The following is an 11,781-nucleotide window of genomic DNA, read 5'->3' as shown; positions in this document are numbered from 1 at the left end:
ATAATTGCTATTATTGACGGTATAGATATGTGTCATTTTAGAATAATTTCTCTGTAGCCCAAATACTATTGTAAAGTTTATAATGTATTGTAACAGAATGTTGTGTCATATTAGCTAGTTAACTGCATAACTATAGAGCATCAAGGGGAGTGGCCCTCCCTACCTTCAAGCTGTGCTCAAATAGATGCTAAGTGGGATCCTTGGGATGACCCTACACCCCAACCCGTTATGCCTCTTCTGGTCTCTTGGCCCTGGTCTCTTAGCTCTGGTCTCTTGGCCCACCGTACATAAACATTTCTGCAATATATATGTAACGTTTGCGTACGTTATTCTAGCAGTAATGGCTTATGACAGGTATGTCTAAATTTTTAGGCCATTTCAATATCATAGCATTATGACTCCTTCTAAAGTGAATATGTTGTTAGCCTTGGTATACTTTATTCCCATAAATCTTTTCAAATGTGTATCACTTCAAGGCTCCCTTTGTGCAGGAACAGCAGATTTTTTTGCGATGAATAAGCAGTTGTTAAACTCTCTCGTGTTGAAAGTGCGCTGATCAACCTGTATGGTATATGTATCATATCAAGTCTAGTGGTTTTACCTTTGGTGTTAGTTGTGCTCTCATATGTAAAGATATTGTTTGCTTGAAAGCCTCAAAGGAGTCACGAACGAATACTTTGAATGTGTGTTCTCCCCACTAGAACATATTCATCATCTTCTCTGCAAGCCATCCTTTTTTCTGTTGTTTACAACAGGCACAGAGGTTAATGTATTAATATCAGTACAGTTCATTCTTTTCCCACCACTGGTAAACCCTATCATATATGGTATTAGGACCAAGAAGATCAGGACATGTATTACAAAAATTATAAGAAGAAAAATCTTTCCGAACTCTTGATTTTCCTCATCGAAAATCTGAACCTAAACTGGTACCAATTATGACTTTAGATATTACAGCAGCAGGGCAGGGTTGATGGTTTGAATCCCAGGTCTGACAGGATCATCTGCCAGAACTGAATGCTTATACATTTGTTTTGATCATCAACCTAATCTCTTGTTTCTCCTTTGTGTTGCATTCTATTTCTGTGAATTCTTCTGAATTTCTTTTAAATGTATTTTACTGTTGTAAAGTCAAATGAGTGATGCTGCTAGAAGAACAATGTTCTTTTAGCATGTCAGTGGACATGTACGTGTGTTTCAGGGGGGTTGGGGACAGAGTAAAAGGATAAAAGGATACAATAAGTTCTGTTTCCACAAATGGGCAAGAAAGTATTCTTCTAGACATGACGGATCTAGCAGATATTCTGAAGAAATGTGAATTACAAGTGAAAAACACAAATAATATCCTGTAAAATATTAAGGATGAATCCATTTTCTTGATCAAACAGTTGCATTTTTTCTTGCCAATTAAAATAATTTCAATGCATTTTTGAAAGAGCTTCATGCACAATGAGGAAGATCAGCCCAATCCCCCACTCAGCTACACTTAATCTAAAGACACTTCAGTCTGTCCCAATAGAGTACCACATAATACCCATGAAACCTGGCAGTCAAATAGGGAAATGGTTCCATAGGGGATTTTTTGAAACAATTGGAACCATTTCTCTGTTTGATGGCTTGGTTTTATGGGTATTATGACACCTCCACTGTGGGTCTCTATATGGAGTCTGTAAGATCACTGGAAGTTCCATTGAGGCCATCTCCATTTTGAAGTAGTCCATTTTCTTCTACTACTTCTATGAGTTTTCAAACATACTGGAAGGGTGCATACTGCCACCTAGAGAGTGTTGTTTGAACAGGTATGAAGCCAATGTTGGCGATTTACTGACACCAGCAGTTATGGAATGTTTGCTCACAAGTATAATTCATTAGCTGATCCCTCATTGTGCCCTTTATGGAATTATGTGATCCTTCCTTAAACCATATGAAGTCCCACCCAGTTACTACTCTAGTGACTTTTGGCCACGCGAGTCCTCCATCTATCTCTACGCTTGCAACTTTTTAGACTGGCCACTGAGCTAAAGGAATGACCCATCTGGCATTTGCCCTAATTACTGGGCCGGTCTGATAAAGCTTAATTCTTAAAAATACAGTTCCAGTCAAAAGTTTGGACACACCTACTCATTCCAGGGTTTTTCTTTATTTGTACTATTTTCTACATTGTATAATAATTGTGAATACATCAAAACTATGAAATAATACATATAGAATCATGTGTTATCCAAAAAAAGTGTTAAACAAATCAGAATATATTTTATATTTGAGATTCTTCTAAGTAGCCACCCTTTTCTTTGAAAACAGCTTTGCACACACGTGGCATTCTCTCAACCAGATTCATGAGGTAGTCACCTGGAATGCATCTCAATTAACAGGTGTGCCTTGTTAAAAGTTAATTTGTGAAATGTCTTTCCTTCTTAATGCATTTGAGCCAATCAGTTTTGACAAGTTAGGGGTGGTATACAGAAGATTACCCTATTTGATTAAAGACCAAGTCAATCCTGAAAAATGTCAAGAACTTTGAAAGTTTATTCAAGTGCTGTGGAAAAAACCATCAAGCGCTATAATGAAACTGGCTCTCATTTGGACCGCCACTAGAAAGGAAGACCAAGAGTTACCGCTACTGCAGAAGATAAGTTCATTAGAGTTACCAGCCTCAGAAATTGCAGCCCAAATAACTGCTTCACAGAGTTCAAGTAACAGACACATTTCAACATCAACTGTTCAGAGGAGACTGCGAGAATCAGGACTTCATTGTTGAGTTGCTGCAAAGAAACCACAACTAAAGGACACCAATAAGAAGAAGAGATGCCGGAGAAGAATGGCAGGGGAGAGGATGGCTGACATTTTAAATGCTCTTAACCAACTGTGATATTTTGTTTGTTTTTTCTTGCGTTGTTTTGAACTTTTTTTAAAACTTATTTTGTACATACCGTTCCTGCTATTGGCTCTAATGACCAAAAATAACATCTGGACATCAGAACAGTGATTACTCACCACGAGTTGGAAGAAACGTTTTCCTTTAACGAGTCCCACGTGAAGGATATACTGCTTTCCCGGGAACAGACCCAAATCCCCGTCATTTGCTTTCGGAGAAAAAGGGGGCGGAGGTCGGGTTGCCTTCTGAGAATTTGTAGGCGAGCGAATAAACCCCTACTACCATTCATCCTATTGGACAACGTGCAATCATTGAAAAATATAATCGGTGCCCTATGAGCAAGATTAAACTACCAACAAGACATTAAAAGCTGTAATATCTTATGTTTCACCGAGTCGTGGCTGAACGACGACATGAAGAACATACAGTTGGTGGGTTTTACACTGTATCGGCAGGATAGAACAGCAGCCTCTAGTAAGACAAGGGGTGGCGGTCTATGTATATTTGTAAACAACAGCTGGTGCACAACATCTAAGGAGGTATCAAGGTTTTGTTTGCCTGAGGTAGAATATCTCATGATAAGCTGTAGACCACACTATCTACCTAGAGAGTTTTCATTTCTATTTTTCGTAGCTGTCTACATACCACCACAGACCGATGCTGCCACTTCTAGTGGCTGGGGACTAACTTCTGATGCACCCATCCCGTTAGCGGTATCATTTAGTCAACATCCGCTGAATTGCAGAGCGCCAAAAACTAAAAATATTTAATTTTCATAAAATCACAAGTGCAATATAGCAAAACACAGTTACACAGTTTAGCTTGTTAATCCACCTGGCGTGTCAGATTTCAAAAAAGCTTTTCGGCGAAAGCATACCAAGTGTTTATGTAAGGACATCTCTCTCAGCAGACAAAACATTACAAACAGCTAGCAGCCAAGTAGATTGGTCACGCAGAAAAGCAATAAAATTAATCACTTACCTTTGATGATCTTCGGCTGTTTTTGTTCAGAAATCCACACGCTCGAGCGGTCACGTCAGACTTCCAAATAGTATCTGTAAAGTTCGTAGAAACATGTGAAATGCTTTTTATAATCAATCCTTAGGTTGTTTTTACAATATATAATCGATAATATTTCACCCGGACTGTAGCTTCTTCAATAGGAGAGAGAGAGAAAATGTCTGCTCCAAGCTGTTGCGCATTCAAAACGCTGCTGGCACCCAGCCATCCAATGACACGATGTGATCTTTCTCGCTCATTTTTCAAAATAAAAGCCTGAAACTATGTCTAAAGACTGTTCACAACATGTGGAACCCATAGGAAAATTAATCTGGTTGGTTGATATCTCTTTAAATGGAGCGAAAGCAGGCAATGGAACAGAGAGCTTTCAGGAAAAACAGCACTGGATTTTCCTCAGGTTTTCACGTTTTTTTATCCAAACATCAAAATACTGCCCCCTACACTCAGCAGGTTAATGCAGGGAAACTTAAATCTGTTTTTACCAAATCTCTACCAGCATGTTAAGTGTGCAAACACAGGGAAGAAAACTCTAGACCACCTTTACTCCACACACAGAGACATGTATAAAGCTCTCCCTCACCCTCCATTTGGCAAATCTGACCATAATTATATCCCCCCGATTCCTGCTTACAATCAAAAATTAAAGCAGGAAGCACCAGACTCGGTCAATAAAAAAAATGGTCAGATGAAACGGATGCTAAGCTACAGGACAATTTTGCTAGCAGAGACTATATGTTCTGGGGTTCTTCCGATGGCATTGAGGAGTACACCACATCAGTCACTGGCTTCGTCAATAAACGCATCGATGACGTTGTCCCCACAGTGACTGTACGTACATACCCCAACCAGAAGCCATGGATTACAGGCAACATCCGCACTGAGCTAAAGGGTAGAGCGGCAGCTTTCAAGGAGCGGGACTCTAACCCAGAAGCTTATAAGAAATCCCGCTATGCCCTCCGACGAACCATCAAACAGGCAAAGCGTCAATACAAGATCGAATCGTACTATGCTGACTCTGACGTTCGTCGAATGTGACAGGGCTTGCAAACTATTACAGACTACAAAGGGAAGCACAGCCGAGAGCTACTCAGTGACACGAGCCTTGAAAATAAAAGAGAGCCGCACACTCTAGGAGCTCAGATGCAAAAATGTATATATACCCAAAAAGAGTATAATCACAAACACTGCAGGATGACTCGTTTATGTAGTGTCAAAAGACACAGGAGTCTGTAATCATGGCCAAGAGTGGCCTAATATCATTCGTTAATTATCAAATATTAAAATGTCATACAAAACACAGCATACAAACAACAAATGGATAGAATACGATCATAGATTAATTTGACTACACAAGCTTACAAACAATTACAATGGCAAAGTCACAATAATCACAAGAATGGCTTCAGATCAAAGTCTACGTTGAGACCGAAGGGTTTTAACAATAAATTATCAAGGTCACCCCTCTCCTAGGGAGGGTGACATGTTCGATGCCAATATAACGCAGAGACAAAATCGAGTGGCCTGCCTCCAAGAAGTGGGCCGCAACTGGATAAGTAAAGTTTTTACACCTAATGGTGCTACGATGCTCTGAGATACGTACTTTTAAATCGCGCTTTGTTTTACCTACATCATTTTTACCACAAGGACAAGTTATAAGATAAATAACTGCCTTAGTGGAGCACGTAATAACACCTTTGATTGGGATCGATTTCCCTGTTTGTGGGTGTTTGAAGGATCTACATTTATAAGTGCCATTGCATTGAGCACAGCCATTACATTTGTCATTTCCATTCAGTAGGGGCGCAAATAGACGTTGTTTCGGAATATCTTGGGGTGGTAAATCAGAGTGTACCAATTGGTCTCTAAAATTTCTGCCCCGCGAGAATACGACCAAGGGAAGGTCCGAAAACACATTACCGAGACTATCATCGGATTTTAGGATGTGCCAATGTTTGTGAACAATTCCCTTAATTTGTTCAGAGCACTTTGAATAGCGGGTAGTTAGAACACAAGAATGCGTCTTTTTGTGAGACTGACCTTGAAAAAGGTCATGTCTGGTTTTGTTTTGAATTTTCTCAATGGCAATATTAATCTGATCATTCTTGTAGCCCCTCTCCTTGAACTTTCTTTGCGTCTCAGCCATATTTCTGTCGAAATCTGATTGTTTTTTGCAAATTCTTTTGATTCGACAGAATTGGCTGTAGGGCAAACTATTTTTCAAGGGAAGTGGGTGACAACTATAAGCCCTCAACAAATTGTCACGATCAGTAGGCTTCCTGTAAAGATTAGTGTATAGAACATTATCTTCACACAAGATCAGAAGATCAAGAGAACTGATTTGACATGTGTCAGATTGCATAGTAAATCTCAAATGATCAGAACAGGAGTTAAGAAAAGCGTGGAATGCCTGCAGCTGTTTTGCATCACCCCTCCATAGAACAAAAATATCATCAATATACCGTTTCCAAATAATGTGAGGCAAGAAAACATTTTTGAGAGGATTGAAAATAGACTGTTTCTCCATGTAATCCACATACAAATTAGCATAGTTAGGATCCATGGGGGATCCCATAGCAGTACCTTTCGTCTGAATAAAGAAATCATTCAGAAACATGAAATAGTTATGCGTGAGTACTATTTCAGCCACTGTTCATTAGGGTCACGTTGCAGAAGAAAATGTTCCATAGCTTCAATACCGCCCTCGTGTGGAATATTTGTGTATAACGACTCAACATCAAAAGTAACTAACAAGGTATTCTCAGGAGAGGATCAAGATAGAGATTCAATGATAGAGATCAGATCACTGCTGGTGTCCTTTACAAAGGAGGGAGCTGTTCTGAGCTGTTCTGCTGTTCTGAGATGGTCTAATATAAAAAAGTCAATCAAAAGTAGATAGAGGTAGATAGAGGGGCCGTTACTGCATCAATGCCCGCTACAATAGGGCACCCTGGAGGTTGTGTAACATTCTTGTGTAATTTCGGCAAAGTATAGAAAGTGGCAATTTTAGGGTGCTGAATAGCCAAAAAATCATGTTATTTTTTGGTTATCTGACCAGAACTTAAATACCCATCTAGGACAGTAAAGATAGTATTCTGAAATCGGGAAGTGGGGTCACTTCTGAGTTTCTTGTATAAGGTGTTGTCAAGCAGCTGTCTATGACACTCATGTACATAAACTGTCCTATCCATGAGTACAACCGACCCACCCTTATCAGCAGGACGAATAAGGACTGACGTATCGGATTGTAAATCAAGCAAAGCTTGTTTTTCATCCTTAGGTAAATGATGGAAAGATTTGGACCCCTGTTTATTCTTAAGGAGATGTCCAACATAATTTTCCACAAGTCTGCAATATGTCTCGATAAAGTGATTGCGATTGGCTGGAGGTATAAAATAACGCTTGCTTCTAAAAGGAGTCGGAGTATGTGCAGGAGAGCAACCTACTGGGTCAATAGAAGTGTCAGAATTAAGGGAGCTAAAGTATTCACTTAAACGGATATTTCTAAAAAACTTAAACATGTCTACCTTAACATCAAAATCGTTGCACTGGGTTGTAGGCACAAAATATAACCCTTTATTAAGCAAAGAGACATGGGCAGGGCTCAATATCTTGCTTGATAAATTAAAGACCCGTGAGTTCTGGGACCGTGTGAACGGGCTCCTCTGCCTCTGATAGACGTTTCTTCTTACCCCGTCGGGTGCGGCATCTCGTCGATGCGCGTGCCTGCGGCCACCTCCGCCTTTCCGCCCGTCCAGTCTCTCGTTGAATAAAAAAACACCACTGGAAGCCGATGAGACGCTGGTTGTAGAGCGTTGATCAGACAAGGGTGGATCGAAGTAAGCGGCATCCCTCCTGCGTCTGTCATGGAGAGGGGGAGCAGGACCCCTTTTGTCAGGGTTTCTCCAGAAGTAGACTTTACCATCGGCCTTGTCTTTTTTGTCTTGGTTGAATTTCTTGATTTTAAGTTCCTTTATTTCTGTAGACAACTTGTCCTGGAGCGCTGTGACACGAGCCTACCAGACCAGCTCAATTACTTCTATGCTCGCTTTGAGGCAAGTAGCACTGAAACATGCATGAGAGCATCCGCTGTTCTGGACGACTGTGTGATCATGTTCTCCACAGCCGATGTGAGTAAGACCTTTAAACAGGTCCACATTAACAGGGCAGTAGGACCAGATGAATTACCAGGACATGTACTCTGAGCATGCGCTGACCAACTGGCAAGTGTATGCACTGACATTTTCAACCTCCCCGTCTGATTTTGTAATACCAACATGTCCCAAGCATACCACCATAGTCCCTGTGCAAAAGAACACTAAGCTAACCTGCCTAAATGACTACCGACCTGTAGGACTCATGTCTGTAGCCACGAAATGCTTTGAAAGGCTGGTCATGCCTCACAACAACACCATTATCCCAGAAACCCTAGACCCACTCCCATTTTTATACAACCCTAACATATACACAGATGATATAATCTCTATTGTATTCCACACTGCCCTTTCCCATCTGGACAAAAGGAACACCTATGTAAGGATGTTGTTCATTGACTACAGCTCAACGTTCAACACCATAGTGCCCTCAAAGCTCATCACTAAGCTAAGGACTATGGGACTAAACACTTCCCTCTAAAACTGGATCTTCCTGACGGACCGCCCCCAGGTGTTAAGGGTAGGTACAACACATCCGGCACTCTGATCCTCAACACGGGGAACCCTCAGGGGTGCTTGCTCAGTCACTTCCTGTACTCCCTGTTCACTCATGACTGCACGGTCAGGAACGACTCCAACACCGTCATCAAGTCTGCCGATACCGGTAGTAGGCCTGATCACCGACAACGATGTAGAAGCCTTGAGGGAGGAGGTCAGAGACCTGGCCGTGTGGTGCCAGGACAACAACCTCTCCCTCAACGTGATCAAGACTAAGGAGATGATGATTGTGGACTACAAGAAAAAGAGGACCGAACATGCCCCCATTCTCATCGACAGGGCTGTAGTGGAGAAGGTTGAGAGCTTCAAGTAGCTTGATGTCCACATCACCAACAAGTAACATGGTCCTAGCACACCAAGACACCCGTGAAGAGGGCACGACAAAACCTATTCCCCCTCAGGAGACTGAAAAGATTTGGCATGTGTCCTCAGATCCTCAAAAGGATCTACAACTGCACCATCGAGAGCCTCCTGACTGGTTACATCACTGCCTGGTATGGCAACTGCTTGGCCTCCGACCGCAAGGCACTACAAAGGGTAGTGGGTATGGCCCAGTACATCACTTGGGCCAAGCTTCCTGCCATCGAGGACCTCTATACCAGGCGGTGTCAGAGGAAGGCCCTAAAAATTGTCAAAGACTCCAGCCACCCTAGTCATAGACTGTTCTCTCTGCTACCGCACGGCAAGTGGTACTGGAGCGCCAAGTCCAGGTCCAAAAGGCTTCTTCACTGCTTCTACCCCAAGCCATAATACTCCTGAACAGCTTATCAAAGGACTACCCAGACCCCTCTTTTACGCTGCTGCTACTCTGTTTATTACCTATGCATAGTCAATGTAACTCTCCCTACATGTACATTTGACCTCAATTACCTCAATTAATCGGTCCCCCCGCAAATTGACTCTATACCAGCTAGACATGCCCTGTTTAATATACTATTCTCTATGAATTGTTGTATTTCTATAGAATTTAAGAAAGGATTTGAACCCCTTGGAAGGCCAGTGTTTCAAAATTGTATCTGTTTTTCTCAATATGGTTTCCTTGACTCTGAAACGATCAAATTTTCCCCAGGTATTGGTGCTTATTTGCATATCACACCATGACACACTTTTTTCCCCCCACAAGTATAATAATCAAGTGAGGAGCTGAGTTTAAGCAGTTCAACATGGATTAGAAATGGTCGGTATAAATTTAGGACTTGGCATACTTTAGATGTAATCAATTTATTTAGCATTTTAATGTAATAAGTAATACGAGTGCAAGATACAAAGTATAATATTGTTTGATTTAGGCTATGAATTATGTTATCAGGAGAATGAAAAAGCATCTATATTGGTGAGTATAGATGTGGGAAAATCTATCACAGTAAGAAGAACAGGTCAGTGAATGTTCCATTTAGGTTGTCTGGTCCTTGTGATTTCATTGTTTCAATTTATATTTAAGCTACAGTACTATAGAGGATTATCTACTCTTCATCTAAATTTGACAGCACACCTTTACCATCTACCAGGACCATGGACAACTCTACTCACTACGAGGTCTTCAGGCTTGCTGCATACGGTGATATTGGACAAATGAAGTATTTCTACTTTACTGTAGTGACTGTAATATATTTTGTCATCATTCTTGCCAATACTTTACTTATTGGAGTTATCTGCATTGAAAGAAGCCTTCATGAATCCATGTATCTGTTTCTATGTGCTTTGTTTGTTAATCAGTTGTATGGGAGCACTGGTTTGTTTCCTGCTCTCATGTTTTACTTGCTGTCTGACACACATGATATTTCCCTTCTTTATTGTTATCTCCAGATTTATGTGTTGTACACATATGCTATAACAGAATTTTGTAATTTAGCAGTTATGTCATATGACAGGTACATTTGTATTTGTTATCCTCTACAGTATAACAATATTATGACACCTAAAATAGTTTTGGGCTTAATTCTGCTGTCCTGGTTGTATTCTTTTTTCCTCAATGCCATCGTTATCTCCCTGAGTTTGCGACTGCAATTTTGTGGTAATGTTCTAGACAGAGTGTATTGTGACAACTACTCGATAGTCAAGCTTGCCTGTTCAAATACTACGCTGAATAACATATGGGGTCTTGTTGGCACTGTGCTTTCTATTTCTTGTACTATATGTCCTACCATATACTCATATGTAAAAATTCTACACATTTGTTTAAAGTCTTCTAAAGAGACGAAACAGAAAGCATTTAACACCTGTATGCCACATATAGCCTCTTTGCTGAACTTCTCCTCTGGCTGTTTATTTGTGATTCTGCAAGGCAGATATGATACTGCACATCTTCCACCTATAATTCGCACTATTTTATTAGTTTATTTTCTAATATGTCCACCACTTTTCAATCCTATTATGTATGGCATTAGGATGGCTAATATCAGGCAGACTTGTAAAAAGCTAATGAGGCTTTGACCTAAAACATAATCTGATTGTTATTATTTTGGTAATAATTCATTGTGTGTTGCTGCTTCTTTTTGCTTCTTTAGACTGTACAAATACATTGTATATTTGGCAAAATGATTTAAGAAATCGTATCTTTTATAATTGATTTTTACCTAGAGTGTTGTCATTTTAGGTATCTGATATTTTATAATTAACCAATTCAATAAGGTGACCCCCAAGCCTCTGTTTTAAAACGTTTCTGGTTTTCTACATTTTTCAATATTAGGGCGAAAATGTATTTTCTGCTGGCAGATGTTTGGGTTTGTTAATAAATAGACTGAGTGAATAGAATAAAATGAGTTGCTACTTGCTCATCAAAAACTCAACATATAGTGCCAATGGTGAATGTTTATCAACTCACATTTGATTTGTCACATACACGTGTTTATCAGATGTTACTGCGGGTGTAGTGAAATGCTTGTGCTTCTAGTTCCGGCAGTGCAGCAATATCTAACAAGTAACATCTAACAATTTCACAACAAATGCCTAATGCACACAAATGTAAGTAAAGTACTGGAATTAAGAATATATAAATATATGGACAAGCAATGTCAGAGCGGCATAGACTAAGATACAGTAGATAGTACAGAATACAGTATACACATCTGAGATGAGTAATGCAAGATATGTAAACATTATTAAAGTGACATTATTAAAGTGACTAGTGTTCCGTTTATTAAAGTGGCCAATGATTTCAAGTCTGTGTATGTAGGC

At 40.2% G+C, this 11,781-nt stretch overlaps 1 protein-coding gene and 1 pseudogene across 1 annotated transcript; both read left to right on the top strand.

Annotated features, from left to right (window-relative positions):
- The first annotated feature begins 30 nt into the window (after nucleotides 1-30).
- LOC135575003 (olfactory receptor 52K1-like) lies at nucleotides 31-1,491 on the top strand (annotated as a pseudogene).
- An 8,283-nt stretch (nucleotides 1,492-9,774) lies between these two features.
- Nucleotides 9,775-11,781, top strand: LOC115118320 (olfactory receptor 2A25-like). Its single transcript, XM_029646907.2, has one exon. It carries the CDS (start codon nucleotides 10,117-10,119, stop codon nucleotides 11,035-11,037), a length of 921 nt encoding a protein of 306 aa, XP_029502767.1. The 5' UTR covers nucleotides 9,775-10,116; the 3' UTR covers nucleotides 11,038-11,781.

The sequence above is a fragment of the Oncorhynchus nerka genome, linkage group LG14, assembly GCF_034236695.1.
Source record: "Oncorhynchus nerka isolate Pitt River linkage group LG14, Oner_Uvic_2.0, whole genome shotgun sequence".
NCBI classification, from domain to species: domain Eukaryota; kingdom Metazoa; phylum Chordata; class Actinopteri; order Salmoniformes; family Salmonidae; genus Oncorhynchus; species Oncorhynchus nerka.
The sequence above is the reverse complement of the archived record's forward strand: the minus strand, read 5'-3'. Positions and strand labels throughout refer to the sequence as shown.